Here is a 19,154-nt window from a genome sequence, read left to right as displayed (position 1 = left end):
TGTTAGGATCATGCTTAGCACAAAAGAGCTCAAAATTAAATAAACCAGATTTTGAAAATTTAAAAATTAGAAAAATTCTGTTTCTCATTATACGAGACTGGTGAACATTATAAAATGAACTTCTGCCTTTTGGGGACAGATTTGATAACAATACAACAACTCAGAAGTAAGAAAGAAGTAAATGTACTGCAGCAGCTAACTCTGCAAGCATCTCCACCCTGATATAGCCCTTGGGATCTTAATCACTTTTGCCCTAGAGATGTCCTGGCAAAACTCAGGCAACTGATGAATGACTATCACCTTCATTACTTTTAGTTAAGCCTCAAAAATTGCTCAGGTTCTGAGGTCACTATTCTGGGATTCCTTTCCTCCAGTCTCCTTCCCCTGGAACTTTCTTCTCGTCTTTCCCCCCTCTGTTTTCAGCCAGACAACACTGCACCTCTGGCAGTACTGCTCCAAGCCCAGAACCGAACAGGCAGCTGAAAGCAACGAACCCAAACACTGTGTAAGTTTGTCAGATCTCCTACAGCATGTCCACACCTCATTTTAAAAGCACTCTAAGACTTTTATCAACCTTCAGTCGGTGCAAACTGCTACATGTAAATACATCCCCAGCCAGAGGCTTCCCCCAAGCACGCTCTGAGACCACTCCACGCTGCCCCAGCAGCTGAGTGCAACACGTCCAATGCACCTGGATAAGCTGCACAGGCTAATGAAAATATCCTGGTCTTAAGGCGGGAAGACAAGGGAGCCTAGCAGGTTTCTAACTGCATCTGAGATGTCTCTTTTGGAGCAGAATCATCACCCCAGGGTGGTAAGATCACATTCTGTCTTCCTCATCAGACTGGCAAGTTAGCAGTCAGCATCAGGCCAGCAGTCCTTGACTTCCTCTCTCTGAAAATGCTTGGGGTTTATCTTCTAAAGGGAAATCCACTCAGTTGTTAACAACAGCAAAATCGGTTTAAATCATGATGTTTACTGTTTTCATTTTTTTCCCATAAAACAAACAAAATATTATCACTTATAAGGATGTCAAGTGAAAACAGTTTCACAACAGGGAAAAGAAATCTGTTAGAAATGAAATAAAGTCAATCTTAAAATCCTTTAACATCACTCCCTTTTCCTTTTACCTTCACATTCCCAATTCTGAAAGAAGAGGCAAATTATGATTCTCAAGATGACTGAAATGACATTGTTTCATCAGCCTGGGACACAGAGGTATTGGGAAATAGTCATCTCTATTGCAAAGCTGCAAAGCCTGGTAAGTGCATTTTGAGATTTGCAGGCATCTTCATTTTCTGTCTGCTGGATTTGAGGGCTGTTTGCTGTGCTCCCCAATGACTAGCAAATCTGCTGGCAAAGCCCAGGCTTCCAGGTCTCCCAGTTTTTGGATTTTGTCTCTTTTGGAAAGCAGCCAACTCCCAAAGTGCCTTGTGATATCCTTGGAAATTAATGTTTGATTCTACTATCAGATGTCTCACAGCTGTCATGCAGGTGTCCAAAGAGTTTCTCAGGTTAATGACTCACTCAATGATGCAGGGATCTGGATCCCAGATTTTGCAGCAAGTTAGCCCCCTCAGCCCCAGACAGCTGAGAATCTGCCAAGCCTGAAAATACTCACACCACACAGAAAGTCATGACCTTTACAATATAAAATGTCATGGAGTTTCAGTTTTACAAAAAAAAATACAAGTTTCATCTGATCTTGAAAACAGGGGTTTTTTTCAGCTCAGCAAGCTCTAAGTTTGGTTCATAATTAAATATTTATTCATCCCTAGAAAAGGTGACAGAGGTAGTAAGTATACATCTATTCAAAATAGTTTAAAATCCAAAATGACAATATTTTTAAGGCAAAAGGGGCTGGATCTAAACCAGCAAATCCCTAGGCAGTGATATGATTTTAAAAGTGTGATAACCATTAAAACTGAAATTTTATAATAGGGAGTTTTTTAAAAAGAAGTTTAATTTCCTAAAAATCCCAGCTGAGTACCATTCAGCTCTCCTTCCATGACCAGTTACTTTAAAAATGAAATATTCACTCCAGCTTTAAATTGCCATCCACCAGAGTTAATAACTTCATGAGGTGGCCACAGTTTCATGATAAAGCTTCTCAGTTGCCCACCAGTGTAACTCAGCTTGGATCATACATGAGTCGCTGTACGACTGTTGTGTGGAATTAGAAAGGGCACAGCAATTTGGAGTCTGAACTAGCTCTGTACAAGCAGAAGTAATACAGGTAGGCACAAAGTCAGCAAATAAAAGAAACTGAAACAGTAATTTCATGATTATAAGCCTCACCATTTTGACTAAAATTTTGGCCCGAACCCGGAAGTGCAGCTTATACTGCGGAGTGGCCAATACATGGACAAAGTTCAGAAATTTGCCAACCCAGGAGTGCAAGCCCACAGCAGCCTCAAGCTGACCTGAGCCCACTCAGCCCTGAGCCGAGCCAGTAAACCCCACGATCCTGCGATTCTGTTACTAATTGGCAACTTTGTGAAAGTTGCACGCGGATCTTTGCTGCGAACGAAAGTGCAGCTTATAAGCCGGTTTGGCTTATATATAGACAAAGAACTAAACGTTGCCGACACCCGGACGTGCGGCTTATAATCAGGTGTGGCTTGTAATCGTGAAATTACTGTAATTTAAACCAACAGGGTGATCTTAAGAGATCACTGGCTTTCATCCAGTGCTAGGAGCATGAATTCATCACAGAGCATAACATCAAAATTCAGCCTGTGAAACAGTGTCTAAACATCTGCTATTTGTTTTAAGTAAAGAATTCAGTTATTTCTCTGCTCTCTGAATATCATACCTTTTTTTTAATATATTCTGATGAAAAAAAAGTTCGTACCACTGCCCATAGTCACTTAAATCTTTTTCATACATGAGGACTACGAGTCACATTTATGATAAAGGCAGTCAAATAGGTCAACTATAGAACTCTGGGGGTTCAATTCAGTCATATTTAAGAGATTTTGCAATAGCTGATGTTGGTGCTTACCAAACAAAATTCTCCTTTAAATTCAATACTCACCAGACTTGCTGAATGAGGCTGTGAATGCATGGACCTCATGGATGACATACTGGTCTGGTGCATGTATCCATATCCTTGAGTCTGGCTTTGTTGATATGCCCCAGGGAGAACAGGGGCTGCATTTAAAAAATACGCACACATTAATAAACATTTTTAAATAGTCCTTATCTAACAATTTGTAGAAACTGTAGACTATTTGCACTGTTAGTAACAATTCCTCCATACAAGAAGAGTTCAGAATCATTTCCATAAAGACCATAAGGCTTTTTAAAGGTTGATTTACACATAAATGTAGCCAAAGCTATAGCAGCATATCCACAAACACTATCATTGTTAGTTGGAAGGAAAAGTTTAACGTACCTTTACAAGTTTAATCATTAAAAGGTTTGGAAAGCTTAAGACACCACTAACTCAATTTTGGTACTGACATAGCTGAAGCACTAAATATATGTCCCATAAGCTGCCATCTTTAAGGAATGAATGATGGAAAAAAAAGCTAAAACAGTTTGAAATGGTTCACTAGAAACTCACTGGAATTAATTCTTAACTCATTCCAAACTTATTTGGCTTAATTCTTAGCTCATTCTTATTTATTGGTCACAGGAACAGGTAGAAATTTTAAAAAGTGAGTCCATAGTCGAGTTTCTTCATTTATTCTGATCCTATCAACACTCTTAATCCAACACATAGAGATCAATGCTACTTATATATTTTGAAGTCCACCTTATTCAGTATTTTCCACTTACCACATAATTTCTCCATTTCTTCAAGACATATTTTATTCACATTTTAATAATTCTGTAAGTTAATCAATAATATAGTAACTTCTATTGTACCAAGAGCTGCTGAAAGCATGAATACAACCAACAGGGATCCCTGACTCTACTGCTTACTCAAAAAGCTTTCATAAACTTCCCACATCCAGATGTAAGATGTTTGCATCTTACTTTAGCAATAGACTGAAATACAATGTGTTAAAAACATGGTTGATCAAAAAACTGTGAGAAATAAACCCAGCATAAGTGACTACTTTCCTAGCAAGGCCAAAAGGTATTTTAAAAGCAAAACTAAAAATACTGAAGTGGTTTGCAAAATAAAAATATTAAAGTTTAGTCACCACATATTTGTGCAAATTTTACAATACTCATGCTCTCTGAGAATAAACATTTCTGGAGTTGTGGAGTTTATTAGCCCATTTCCACTGTTATTTGCCAGAATTTTACTAGCTCAATGGGGAATTCATTCAGCTACACTGAAAAACAAATGTATTTCTGCTGATACTTTACAAGTGGTTTATTTAGCTGATAGTCTATCTCCTCTTCCAAAAGCTGTTTGGTTAAAGGAGATGGAGCTTATGCAGCACATGATTAAAAAATCTTCAAACATGGAGTCATTCAGCAGCCCAGCACTTCCTGGGACAGATCTCTTGAGCTTGATGAGAAGAGCCATTTCTGCAGCAGCCATCACACATATATTCAAGAAGAAGCAAATGTAAGATTTAATGGGATTCCCAATGTGTGAAAGGACCCAGGACTTGTAAAATGAAAAAATACATCGGAAAAGCAGAAAACCCATTAAAAATGTATATTTATGATAAGTATTCATATTTGTGCCAATATTACACCATAATTCTCTGCTTCTTGAGTTGCCAGGACAAGAAATGCATGTGGAAAAAGAGATTACTGAGAAAATTTTTGCTCAATTATTTCAGAAAGAAAAGTCAACCTTGTGCTATCAGCAAGTTGTTTTACCAATAATGCTTCTCCAGTAACAAAATTATTGATTTTAACAAAGACTCCTCTTAAAATTTCCATTTAGTTTTAGTTAGCATATTCAAATGCACTGAGTGTGTAATTGCAATTTGGGATGCAACACTTTGCTCTACTATACTTGTAAAGATAACTAATGCTATATATTAACTAGGGCTTTTCTGATTTGGAAAACATGCTTCAAACTATTGTAATGAATAGATTGTTTTGTTAAATGAGGGAAATTAAAGTGATATGCAGTCAGATGCAACATTGGAACATGATGAATAATGGATGTTTTAGAAGGCCCAAGTTCATTCTAATGATATATAAGTAGAAAGACGTTTTAAAGCAGTTCAGTCATCAGAGAATTGCCACTCATTAAGATGTTCACAGGATTATTATGCATTAAGTGAATAGTCCTAAGTAGTTCATCAAATAATTTATGTTTCAATGTTGTTACAAGCTATTTCCACATGAGCAGATGTGGCCCTTCATAAGAAAATACGGAAAAACATAATTTAATCAAAGGTTCTGTGATCAAGCTGGAATGAATACATTTTGTCTAATTCCCTCCAGCATGAATGCAGTCCAGTTTGTCGAAGCCAACAAAGTCTCATCTCCTCACACCAGCAGCAAGCTACTTCTATGTATTGAAAACTAAGCACAGCTTGAACTTCTTGACTTAGCAGGAGGAGTACCTTCAGCCAACACTGGCCACTGATCACCAGCAGCCAGCCTGCACTGCAGCAACAAAGGGCTGGTAGCTCTGTCCTGGTCCCTGGCAGGGTCAGACACCCTGAGAGTCCCTTTCTTCTGCCCAAGAGAAGCAGAGGCTGGCAGGAACCTTTTGTTCTTGATTCCTTCTCCCCAAAAGAGATCTTTCTCATTTCCTATCAATCATCCCTTGTCAGGGTAGGGCAGCAAGCCTCTGATGGCCAGCTTCATTGTAACCTCCAAGCCAACTGGCTTATTTTGGGGAGGAAAACTCACAGCTCCTGCCTCTGTGACAAGTGGCAGCTGCAGGTAGGAAATGTGCCTTCCTCCTTAGCAGTCAGTCTCCTGCAACCTGAGAGAATTCTGACAAACTGTCTCAACAAAGCTGTTTGCTACTTTACCTGCAATGATGGAAAACATAAATCCACAAAAACAAAGCATTTCTTCCAAAGCATGAGAAATTTTGGGAAGTGATAGAAATTGTAGTAGTAGAAAAAGACTTAATACAAGCAAAGAGAAGGATTAACTTTGCTAATTATCTTCTAGTCATTTATTAAGGTATCATATATGTAAGCATAAATATCAGCACATACTAGTGTTGAAGACACTTGATTGAATAATTCCATGTGGAATTTTTCTGGGGTTTTTTTTCTCAATAAAAGAATACTATAGTATTCTGGGGAGAAAAAAAAAGCCTTCAAAAACAGTCATTATTTTCTAACAATTTTAACAAAAAATACTGAAGAAACTTTCCGATTATTTTCCATTTGGAAACCGTATAAATAAGCAGAATAGTTAAGAGACAATGTCTGAGCTGTGTTTCTGGCCACATACAGATAATTCAAGGTGAGATTAAATGATGTAAAGAAAGAGTTTGACTTTTTTTCATCATCATCACACATAGTTAACTGCAATCTTTTGACTCAGTCTGAAGTATAAAGTTCTATAACATCATTGATTGCAGCAGCAGCAATAGCAATGGTTTTAGCTAACCTAAGGGAACAATAAAATACAGTGTTGGAACATGAAATTCATTTAACTGAAGCCAGATTTATTGGTGATGGAGCTGAGGGCTGACCATTGCTCCCAGAAGTACAGGTGGATGTTTTTTTCTTCCGTTAAGACTTTACCAGATGCATTCTGATTTATCAAAACTTACTTCTTTTTTTTCTTGTTCCTCTTACCAAGCAAGCCAGATATTCATTTTAAATTATCAACTTGAAGAAATGTATCATATATCTCTTACTATATCTTTACAGTTTCCCCAGAGAAAAAGCAAGAAAAATGAATGAACATTATACAAGACAAACAGGGAGGAAGCCTCCAAGAAAAAGAAGCAGCTGAAAGAAGGATTGTGAGTGTCACCTCGCTGCTGCAGACAATGGGGTCTGCAGAGTGTGTGCTGTACTTTAAGAACTGGGAAAGAAAAAGGTCGAATTATGGAAACAGGAAAGGAATCTTTAAGAGAGCACTGAATAACTATGAGCTTAAAAAGAAATGTTATGCTAAGAAGAAAAATCCATTAAAAGTGAGGTTCAGAGATACATTTTCTCAATACCATGCCTAAACTCTCTTCCATTCTTTTGTACAGCAGAACCTGATAATCTGTGATAAAACAATATATCCTCAGTGGTAAGTACTGAATTTTTTACCATTTACTGCAACACATGCCAATTACTGAACCACATGTAAAATAACTACTCCATTTACTCTCACACACATCATACACTTTTAAGGATTTAATAGGATTCTTCCCATTCTGATAATACCTCAATTCACAGTTTGACTCCACAGACTTCAGACAACTCACAGAAAACACTGCAACCTTCTGTATTCATAACATGAGAGAACACAAAGCAAAAAAATAAAGATTTGGATTACGTACTTAATTCTGGTGTTTGCAGTACATTAGGTAAAAAGCTGTAGGCTTTTTGAGCAGCACAAAAGAGCCAGAACACAGCATGATCATATCTCTGTGTTACTGTTATTACAATAAGCTCACCCAAAACAGATCAAGCTGCTTATGGGAATCATGCTCATCCACATATATGGAAATCCTTCCCCATTTTTTGCCTTGCTACTGCTGTATTTTCCACAGGTCGCTCCATTTGGCACGAGCTTCACAGACTTTCTTTAGAAATCCTTCCCCATAGTTTTCTGTTCCTTCTTTTTTTTGCTCTTCCCTTAGAAATCCCCAGCTATTTCCCAGGCAACAGTAGACACAGAGTGATGCAATCACACGTGGGGAGCCGCAGGACTACAGGACATTTCTGGGGGCTCAGGCCAGCCCATGTGCTGTCCATGTGAGCTGCACAGCCCCTCTAACCCTTCCCAGCGCAATACCTGGCAAAGGAAACACAGCCTTAGGAAATACAGGAAACAGAACTGTTACTGCTGTGTGAAAGCTGGCGGAAAATAACAACTGATACCTTTTAAAGCCTTCCCCAGAAAGTGCTAAAGATGTTACTTTGATTACAAATTGGCTAGGTAGTTTTTTTGTGTGTGTGTTTTTGGTTTTGGTTGGGGTTTTTTGTTTGTTGGGTTTTTTGGTTTTTTGGGTTTTTTTGTTGTTTTGTTTTGTTTTGTTTTCTATTAATTTCCCCAGATGCTGGGTGCTGCAACCATCACTGAAATATTTACAGTGCATATTTTTCTCAAAGAAGCCTCTAGAAATAATATAGTCTGTTCTCATTTAAAATCAGGGCCAAATTTTCAGTTAGGTTTGGTTTCTTCAGGCCTTGTCCTGTCAATTTTTATTTTGAGATGCAGATTTTAATCCATCTCTTTGCGCAACCACAAACCCTCAAATTTCTCTTCTTTATTTCCCATGCTCTTCAGATGAGCTCAGCCCAGCACTGCATCAATCATATAAGCAACTTGAGAAACAGTTTTAAGGAGAGATTTGAGGGAGGTTAACACATTAATTCTGCAGAAGTTCACATCCTGTCTAAGCATAAACAGCAGCATAAATGGAACATAATTGCTGCTAGCCAAGAATTAGTAAGAGATTTAAAGAAGGCCCATATCACAGGCTAATCAGAAACAAGAATCTTGACACTTTGGCCACAAGTAAGGCAGGCTAGATGTGATGAGGGTACAATGTCAAAGAGGCATAAAGAGCAGAAAAGTAACTTGACTGTTATGACAGCCAAGCTTCTAGAAGCTTCTGCTACCATTTCCTTCCTCTCAGCCAGGCTGCTTTCCTGCTGGCGTGGTGAGCTCAGCCAGGGCTCAGACCAAACACAGTGGAAGGGCAGAAGCAAGACCAAGTACCCAAGGCCAGGGACAGCAGAAAGCAATGAACAGCTAGATCAACTCAGCTGTTGCAAGGAATGTCCCCCTAAGCACCTCTCTTTTGTGCAAGATGCCTGATGCCTCTGAATTCAGACTACAAAAGAGCTGAGCCTCTCACAGATGCCTCCCTCCAGGTGTCCCAGCATCCAGCTCCAAACAAGCACCCCATGCAATGCAGGTGCTCCTGCGAGCTCATATGTGGCAGACACTGCTCAGCTACTTGCAAACTTCTTGCATCCTAGGTCTCCATAATACTTGTAAAAAGTCACAGTGGAAGTTTAGAGAATATTAAGCCTAATACAGCCAGCAGGAGTTGTTTTCTTGACATTAAAAACAGGTGTGAGAGAACTTAAACGACTTAAATGAGTGTGCAAGGATTACCCAAAGAGGTTGATATGAGGTACAGAACTCTGCAGGAGCCCCATGGTACTGAGAAAGGAGATGGTCTCTAAAGAATACAGTAAAAAAGCAGTCACAGAAGCAGAGAAAACAAACAGAAGAGTACAGGAATGTTAGGCAGATACAAAACTAGAAAAACCTCAGTAACAATTTTACAGTGCAGAACTGATTGCCAAGAATGCTCCTGTCCCCAAATGGGAGGAAAATTAAAAAAAAAAAAAACACCCAAATGTTCATGCAAAAAGAAATGTTAAAAACTGGGTAAATAAACTTTTCCTTTTTTCCAATTATATCAAAATATCTAGAATTTTCAATCATTATTACAGTTTTTGTGGCTCTTCAAAATTAAATATATTTCAAAACAAAGCTGGATTCTTTGTTTTAAAAATGTCAAGCTTTAACTTTAAAAATCTCAAACTGAAAAATATGGTTCTTTTGGCATTGAGACATTAGTCACATGTAACTCATTCCTGTATAAAAGTTTCCTTTTTAAACTATTATCTTCTGCTGGACATTGAAAAATTCCCAGCCATTTGAAAAGTTGAATTTCCCAGCATTAACTTTTCAAATAAGCTAGAAAATTTAAAACTACACTCAAAAGTGGTTTATGACTCTTACCTATTACAGAATTTTTTTTCTAATCAGAAAGAGTAGCATAGCACACTCAAATTTACTGGGAGTAGTTCAGACTTTGTAAGCAATATAAAAAGCACTAACCTGAAGACTGAAGATGGTGAGACCTGATACAGAAAAATGCTGTTTTTAGAACAGCAGAAAGCACCATGGTAAGGCATCTTGGCATTTTTTCTTGTAAAAGTAACTTTTTCTTCATTTCTTTTGGATTTTTTCCCCCTCTTTTCTTTGCCCTTTACTGATCAGCCTGCTTTCATGGATGTCTGAGCTACCAGGCTGGCTGCTCTCAGTTGTTCTGTCAGAAGCAGCAGTTTGTCTACAAGCTATCCATTACAGGAGTCAGTAATAGTTAGTAAATTGGAATATCAAACCCAGATATAATTAGGTTGTTGAAGTAACAACCTGAAAGTATGGCCTAATTCACAGAGGGTGTTAATAAATATCTGCCATGCTCACTGACCTCATTAGAATTGAAGCTCTGAACTACTTGGATTCAGTGGCAAATTGAGAATGTTAGAGCTTGGGAAGTTTCCATAACCTAAATTCTAAAGACATAAGAAATAAAATGTGCAATCTTCAAATACTTTAAAAAATTATGGAGAGGAGGCCAAAAAATTACTGATCTTTTAAATTAAAAATTTAAATTTGAATCTGTTTAAAATACCATTAATTATTCATCATGCAAAAAATCAAAATGTCTCTACTCTCATGACTCCTTACTGACATATTACAGTTTATAAAACAATATATTTTAAACTAAACTTCATTAGTGTCACAATTAGATAAAGATTGCTTAAAGAATCATTATTTTAGAACACCATTTTATCAGCTAACAATAATTAAGACTAACTAACTTTTAGGCAGGGACTATCTTATATTTCCAAAGTTCTTGATTTGTATAAACAAGCAGTATCAGTAATAATAGTTATGTTGGTCTTTGTTTTATAAGTCCATCATAAAGCCAACAACAGGTGAAGTGGGAATTTAAGAAATACTAGCTGGGACAGTGGAAGAACAGTTAGCAAACTGTCTCTCTAGTTCATCATGGTCTATGTGTCTGGTGAGTCAGACCTTAATTCTTCACATTCTGAGGAATGGTGGATACATCAATTCCATTATATTCTTTTTCATGACAAATTATTTTCCAAGGTCCATTCTGGCCTCTCTGAGGGTTCTAAATCTCTATATTTCAAGAGTCAGTCTCTCATGGACAATTTTTTCCTTAAAAAAAAAAAAAAGAGTATGGCTTTCATTCCTCTTCATAGTAACTGCAAAATAGCTATATATTTTAGAAAAGCCCAGGCTAGCACAGTCTCCAGAAGCCTTGTCTGCAAGCAGTTATCAAATATCACAATCTAGAGAAAAATGAAGGAACCCAGGATGTCCTATTTTCTGCAGTCAACATTAAAAGAAAGAGAACAGTCAACAGAATATCCATCCTCATCATTAAAAGACAGTAACACACAGAATATTTTGACCACAAAGTGATTGTGGATGCTTAGAGCATCATTTTTATTGAGGTACAGGCATTGGAGAATACTGAGTAACAGCCCAAAAGCTTTTGTGACCATTAACATATTACTGTCATAGTAAAGCATCACAGAGATGTAAAGTATTAACTGCACATAATTTGGTACTCTGACAACAGGAGAGGAGAAGAAACCAAATCTCAAACAACCCACAGAGTCCCTGCCTGTGCCTGACTTGAGCAGTGAGGTGGTGAGTGGCAGCCTCATAGCTTGAAAAAGCAAAAGCCAGTCCTGTTCTAGCACAGCAGACAATTTTGATGTTCTGAAAATGAAATCAGCTTCCCAAGACTGCTTTTGGAATGGCCATTTTGGGCTGCAAGACCATAAACACTCAAAAGAAGGGACTTGGTAAATGTAATTCCATAGTAGCCCCTTCAAATTAAAAAAAAAAAAGCTTTTTCAAATGAAAGTAAAGGTGTTTATTATAAAATAGGGTGTTAAATTATCTCCCAGGAAATTCAGTAAAATATTTCAAAGCATTTAATAAAATATTTCAAAGCATTATCAGCCTTTAAAAATATATGAAAAGTCTGTTTGTATTGTTTATTCATATTCATGTTTTTGTCAGTTTTGCTAAAAAAACACAGTAAGATGAAAGTGAACAAAATACAAAATTACAATTTAGAATTAATTCTATTAATTATTATTTTCATTCAACTTTTTTGAACAGTTTTTTGGGGGATTTTAAAAATTGTATGAATTCTATATCTGACATTTAGGACTTTATGGCCAGCTACAACCATCTACTTCACTTTAAATTTATTTCACCTAAAATACAAACCATTCATCCCCCTTCCAGACTCCACTAACAAATTTTTACAGCACTGTAAAAGAGAAAGCTACTTAAATTATTTGTCTTCTAGCCCTAAAACTGGAGCCCTATTTGTATTTTTGAATTTTTGAATCCAAAAATGTTATTTTAGGGTTATTATGAAGAACACAGAATATTCTAAGCCAGTTCAATGTACTGAGAAAAAATTCTGGTTTGATATTCAACTTCAAAAATTTTTATCGATGTTTAATTCACTCATTTTACTCACAAATGCAAATTAAATATGTTAAATACCTGAAGAAAAAAAAGTTATTAACGGGGACTATATAGATTATATTGTGTCATAGGACTTTTTCTAGCAGTGCAAATATAAAAGATCATTTTATTCAGACACCACTACTAATATTAGTTTGGTATTTTCTTCAGTGGTAGATGTACAGCCCAAAGTGTTCAGCCTGTGTGTCTGTTAGCAGCTGCTATGCCCCAAAACTCACACACACCCCCCATCCCCCCCACTGGGTCTGTGCCTGGAACACAACCAAATCACAGGGCATGCTGTCAGAATGTGAACTGCAGCCAGGATTTGGTGCTACAAACAAACCTTACTGACACCTGACTTTTTAGCCTGACATTCAACCTAAGTTGCAGCACGTCTCAGCTGAGACATCCAGTACAGTCTGCCTTTTCTCTCTTCTCACACCAAGTCATATTAGTTATTTATGAAGGCACAAAATGTCTTAAAGTCAGCCCAAGGCATCCTCAGTCCTAGCGAGGCCATGGTGTACCAGAGGAAGCTGCAACTCCTACTTAAACTGTGAGTAGGCACAGCTTTGCTCTAGGCCTTCTCACAAAAGGAAAGCTTTAGTAAAATGAAGTAAATGAACGTTACATTACTCACATGCCTTCAATTATAATTCAAATTCTCTTACATTTACTGAACATCTACTGGTGTCCTTGTGCATTAGAGAGAGCAGCCTGCAAGTTCTTCTCACAGAATCTGTGCTTTGATTTCTATGCATCAATTTATTTGCATAGTGGGTATAACCAATCTGAACAATGGTGGAAGGATAGCATTAACCAGGATCGTGTATGTCACTGCACACAATTTTACTAATTATATTTATTGTCTACTGGATATAAAATTCGCTGAAGTGTATCAAAAGCTGCTCTAGGGGACCACACTGAACAACTGAAACAACTCCTTGCCAAGGGAGCCATTAACACTTCCAACTGCTGAGTCAGATGGAAACTTCCTTTCCACTTTCTGTTCACCAAGTGTTTAATGGAAAAAGGAACATCAAACTCAGAGAGTTGGCAGAACAAACAGAAGGATCCCCTGAACTGCTGCTACACTACAGAAATTTAAAATGGGATCTCTTCTGGATTCTCCTGCACCTGGATGTGTGGGGATTGTATTTGGATGCTGCCAGATGCCAAGAGTGCAGGAGAGAAGCATGGGAATCAAAGACAGGCATAAGGAATCTCAGCAAAAATATTTTGGAAATATGAAATGTAAAGATCTTCCTGGAACATTAACTCATCCTCAGTGAACACACAATGAATGAAAATGTGCTTTCAGAGGAATCAATGATTTATATCTTAATGTATTACAACCAGCATGGTATATTTAGTTTTATTCCCACCACCCTAAACCAGACCTTAATCCAAATTTAGTTAAGCAATCACCTGAAGTACTGTACGAATTTTCAAGTATTACATTAAAAAATCAAGTTTTACAGATAGTTAATACCTCTTTGTGGTGGAAAGGAATGAAATATAATTTTCTGGACTATTGTTCATGTTCTGAATTAACAAAGCACTCAGCAGAGGACACTGAAAGTCCAATAGCCCAGAGCAGGACAGAAAACTGATAATGCATAAAGGTAGTCCCATTGCCTTTCTGGATTCCTATATTTACATGGCTTAAAAGGCTGAAATTAATTATTCAGAGACAAAATTATATATCAAGCAGTCAGAAATCCTCTAATCATGTAAACACATAGAAATTAGCACATGTGTAGGGAACATACTCAACCTGTTTCTAACTGAAATCTAAACTCTCACAACTAACTTTGTCCCTGCCTTCTTATCTCAAATCTAGAGCTGAGAAAGTTTTTAACAGGAAGCCTCCCACTGTATTCAAGAACTCCTCTGACTGTAATGAAGTTACTTTAAATCAGGAAAAAATGCCCTTTGAACATTAGAAGTCACTACAAAACAGGAGGCAGAAGCTGAAACAGCAATACACACCTCCTTCAAGTGAAAGATGCAATTTTCAAAAGGCAGAGAGCTCTTGTCTTGCTGTCTGAAAAAAACACGTCCTTTTGGGTACAGTGTGGTTACAGCAAACCCTTAAAAAGGAAACCATATAACTTCTGTAAAAAATATTTGAGAAAAAAAGACCAGGGTTCACTGGTTTGGAAGAGCAAGCTCTCTAACAAAGAAAACTCTTCATGCTAAATAATTTGTGCCACAGGACTGATTACAAACATATACATTCACTTCTGTCTGCATAACATAGAAGAGAACTAAACTAGTTAGTTAAGTTCAAAAATGTCACGGAAGTTTGTGAGTAACTTATTTATTATTTGATGATAGAAGAACACTTCTACCAAAATGCTGTGGAATGGAAGGAGACCTTTTTCCCTACACATTAGCTTTCAGGTTGGCAACCCTGCTGGGGTCTGGCATGTTAAAGAAGGAAAACCAAAGTACCATCCAGTCTGAAATACAAAAAAGTCAGAAACAGATGTAAGAGTCTGGTGGCTAAGAGAAGTGACAATGTGACCCTCACCAAGAGGTACAAGAGTAGACAGAGAGCATCATTTTGAAGTGTTCAGCTTTCTGTGGCAGGGCAGCCTGCTGACACACTTGAAAGGGGACAAGAAACCCACAAATGCCTAGAGTTCTTCCCGTGAACTGTACAATTCCTCTCCCTATGAATGCCATGTTTGATTACTGGACTCCAGGGAACACTATGGAAACAGAGTTCAGCTACCCAGCTAAAAAGAACAATTCTGCCCTGACTGACAGGGAAGAAAATATAACTGCTGTGTCATTCTGCTTGACCTCTTCAGAATGGCACAGAGCTTAGCAACTGAATATGAATACAGAGAAGAGTGAAGGATTCCTGCCCTGTATTCCTGACAGCTGCACCTGGACACAGAAGACAGATCTCTCTATTACAACATAAAGAGCAGTCAGATATTATTCCCTTTTTCTTTGACTTGTCTTTTACTAATTGTGATTTTTCCCAACCTCAAAACCAGAAGGTTTTTTATTAAAATTCATGGGAAGGACAGAGCAAAGAAGGGAACAATTTCTGGTTTTCTTTTCTTCTTTCAGCTCTTGGCACAGGAGAAGAGTTATGACCACTATCCCAATGCAAGGAGACTCCTTGGCCTAGATACTGGGATTCCAGCATGTGAAATAAAGAGGGATTTTTTCCATTTTATCTGAGTAGTTTGTAGTCTTCTGTCCAGACTAGCCAAGAGCAGAAGCAGCAGGAAAGTTCCTTGTTCTAGGATTTTCTGTGATATATATGGGTGGGTGCCAAAGCCTCAGGCAAATCCTACAAACAATCATTTTACATACAGTTACAGATATTGGTGTGTGCTAGGGGGAGAGAAGGAGACGTCCTTGAAATTCATGTTTGAAATGTCAGTGTTGGACTGAGGAATAAAAGGGCTCTCCTTGAGCTGTAAGACAGAACAAGGCTGCTGCCAGTGACACACAACAATACACAAAGTCTGTGTTTGCTCTTTGCAGGGCTGTGTTCACACTGCAGGTCAAACAGCAGTTCTAGTTCTGGACTACAACATGTTCCAGCCTCAGTGAGGGAAGGAGGAAGATAACCCCTGGAGTGTGAGGGAAGGGAGGGGAGCAGACTCAGCCGTTCTGGAGCCTTTCTTCCTCAGAAAGTGTGGCAGTACAAGCTAGCTTGTACTGGGCCCTATATGGAAAAAGCACACTGGTGGGACATAAACCCACCAGGGAAACATCTAGAAAAGTCAGAGGGTTGGTCCGATGAGTCCCTGCCTGGCTGCAGAAGCCAAATATGGGCAGAAAAGGGCTGGGCAGCCTGAACTTTAAACCAATAGGAGTGCTTGCAGAAATACATTTAGAAGGTTATGAAAACAACTGTTGAGAACAATATAAGGCTTTTAGTTGAAAGAACCACGGGTGCCTGTGTCTCTCTCGGGGGGCTCTGGTACCAAAAGCAACAAGAAGGTTCATATCACACAATGAGGACATGCCACTGGGGAGAGAATTGAAAGGACTTAGCATTCCTCATTAATTGAACTTCCACTCCAAGCTAGATAAAGACTTCAAAACTTTAAGAGACTGCAGCATTGTGTTTTCTTCAGTCTTCATAGACTTTGGAGTCAAATTGACAGCACTGCCCATTTGCTGTATTTATTCCTCAGAGGTTGTTTGCAGCAGTCGTTTCTAGATTGCTTTTTTGTTATGTAATATTAATGAAGCATCTAAGAAAAATTTGCAATTTTCTCATAGCAATCTACAAGTTACTTTTAAGGCTGACAACAAAATAAGTGGAATGTCATGGTTTCTTGAAATCTGTGTATTTGGATTGCCAGTGTGAGTAAAAGAAGATAACTAACCAGGCAAAGATAGAGACTTGAGTGCTGTTGGGAGACTGTTTTCATTAAACTAAAGAAAGGCTCCTTTATGCTAATTCTCACTACTTGTCTGATGACAGTAGGTGAACTGAGTCTGAAGAACTTGGGCTGAAGGAGGCAAGTGAAAATAGCACACCTGCAGCCAAGTTGTAACATACTGGCTCCAACCAAAGACATCAAATTTCAGCACTTGTTTAAGACACAGCAAAAAGCCCTTGAAAAATCTGTCCTAATATCCACCAAGGTTTCCTACATAACGTGTTTTTTGGAGTACAGCAAAACTGATTTCCATCTCCTACAGATTGATTTCTCTGTATCTTTTAAGATAATATGATGATGTCGTAGAAAATAACCAAAAAAACACATTTTTTCCCACCAGAGTAACAATATATCCATAACTGAAAATGAACTGATACTCATCTCTTATTTTTCTCCATCTACAGACTACACACAATTTAAAACAAAAATAATGAAACAATGAAAAGTCTCAACACATGGTAAGGAAAAATTTATGCATCATGTCTGTATACTGATATACACCTAGACAAGGGTGTGCACACAAACTAGACATAAAGAGGAAATCAAAGGGGAAATTAAAAAAAAAAATTGGTCAAATGCAAAAGAGGAGAAAACCAGCCCTGACGGTTTCAACTAGAAGCTGTCCAAATTAGTGCTAGATTGGCAGAGATGTTGAGCCATGTGAACCAAATCATTCTCTCCTGGAGCCTGAATGCAAACTGACAGGGTGGAACTTTACTTGAAGAGGAGGAAGGGGAGCAAGAGAGTGAGTGTGGAAAGAACTGGGAGAAAACCACTGTACAAGGCTGCATGGGAAATCAGGACAGACAGAAAAGATTCTATAAAGAATCTAAATAAGACCCAAAACACGACAGTTGAGATAGTTTTTCAGACAGAATGCTGTCAAGAGAGAGCTGAACTTCAGAACTTTGCTGCTTTTTTCTAGTGTTCTGTGGAGAAAAAAATACTGGTGCATCTTTATAAACAAAAATAAATCTGACATCCATATATTTCAACCTCTTCTTCTGAAAAAAATAATCTGAAAAACCTTCCCAAAAGTAAAGGGTTCCACGCCTGAGAAGTTGTAACATCACTGTTAAAAGCAGGACTAAAAGAGAGAAACCATTAGCTTCTATTCATTTTTAGCCAAGTTGTACCAGTGAGAATTTTGCAAAAATGTGGCACCCAGTTTTTCACTGAAGTGCTATAGAATGGCTTTCAAGTACAAAGATAATCTTTGTTAGGCAATAACTAAATATTTAGGCAGACTGAGAAGCTCTAGTGCAACACCTTCTGTTCAGTGTAGCGAAAATCGTCAAAGACACCACGAAGCAATAAAGTCAACCCTGAAAAACAATCACAGAAAGAAACTGTAAAAAAAGAGACACGAAAAGTGAATTGAAAAATATTATTAAAATGAAAGCACATGTCCTGACCAGCTTGCTGGAAAGTGTTAACAATTTTTTCCTATTCAATTTTACCTGCAATACTCTAAAAGGGAGAACAAGGAGTTTTCTGGACTTACATCATGCAAAAATCTACTGCTTTTGTAGAGAAAGCTCCCTGAGAAGGACACATGGTTCAGCTCAACATCATCATCTAAAATAACAGTCAGGGAACAAAATAGGAAGAATTAATTCTAATGAACAATGTTAGTAGTTTCCCTGTGATGTTATTACTGAAATTCCCCAATAGAAGGGAGAGTTATTTAGATCTGAATAAACCTTTAACATCTGGTATTAAGTCAGGGACCCAGCTAAGAGCTGGGAAGAGGTAGTTAAGGAACAATTCCATCAGCTATGGCAGGCAAAGATTTGAATTATGTGTCAAATACCAGAAAAGGTATCTAAAATAAAGTAGCAATTGAAATTTGTAGAAATATGTGAAAAATGATGAGACAAGGCCAAGGACGCTGAGAGATTGTAAAATTGGTTACAGGTCTCCACTGTCTTTCCTGTTGGCATACCATCAGACAGAACAATTCCAATGAGAAACCCTGCTGATCTGAAAGTACAAACTCCATGAGAAACAGCCATTGAACCTCATAAAAGTAGATTTGGTTCTCATTCATGGTATAAGAGACACTGTAAAAAGGTCATGGGCAAACTTGTCTTGTGGCTATGTGCAAAATGACTTTTTGGATGAGATGTAAAAGATTGGTATTTCTGGCCAAAGACACTATTTTCTGCTGGCTCTAAGTGTGTTTCTTGTTAATCATTAGGATTCTGTTCAGTTATTTAGCTGTGGCCCTTATTTCTTCCCTGCAATGGGAACTGTCTACAGATGCTCAAATCCTGGCTAGCCAGCTGGGTTAAAATGGAAACAACTTCTTGACTTACGTCGATCTTGGGGAAAGGATCTATTAGA

General features: G+C 37.9%; 1 protein-coding gene across 11 annotated transcripts in view; it reads right to left on the bottom strand.

Annotated features, from left to right (window-relative positions):
* NEBL (nebulette) overlaps window positions 1-19,154 on the bottom strand; it is a 268,259-nt gene that overhangs the window by 7,746 nt on the left and 241,359 nt on the right. For all 11 annotated transcript variants that reach the window (XM_033076801.2, XM_033076809.2, XM_033076761.2 and 8 more), the window contains one exon: window positions 3,038-3,153. In XM_033076801.2, the coding sequence (XP_032932692.1) occupies window positions 3,038-3,153 (116 nt within the window). The remainder of the gene's footprint in view (window positions 1-3,037; window positions 3,154-19,154) is intronic.

The sequence above is a fragment of the Catharus ustulatus genome, chromosome 1 (genome assembly GCF_009819885.2).
Source record: "Catharus ustulatus isolate bCatUst1 chromosome 1, bCatUst1.pri.v2, whole genome shotgun sequence".
NCBI classification, from domain to species: Eukaryota; Metazoa; Chordata; class Aves; order Passeriformes; family Turdidae; genus Catharus; species Catharus ustulatus.
This window is presented reverse-complemented; position numbering and strand designations above follow the sequence as displayed.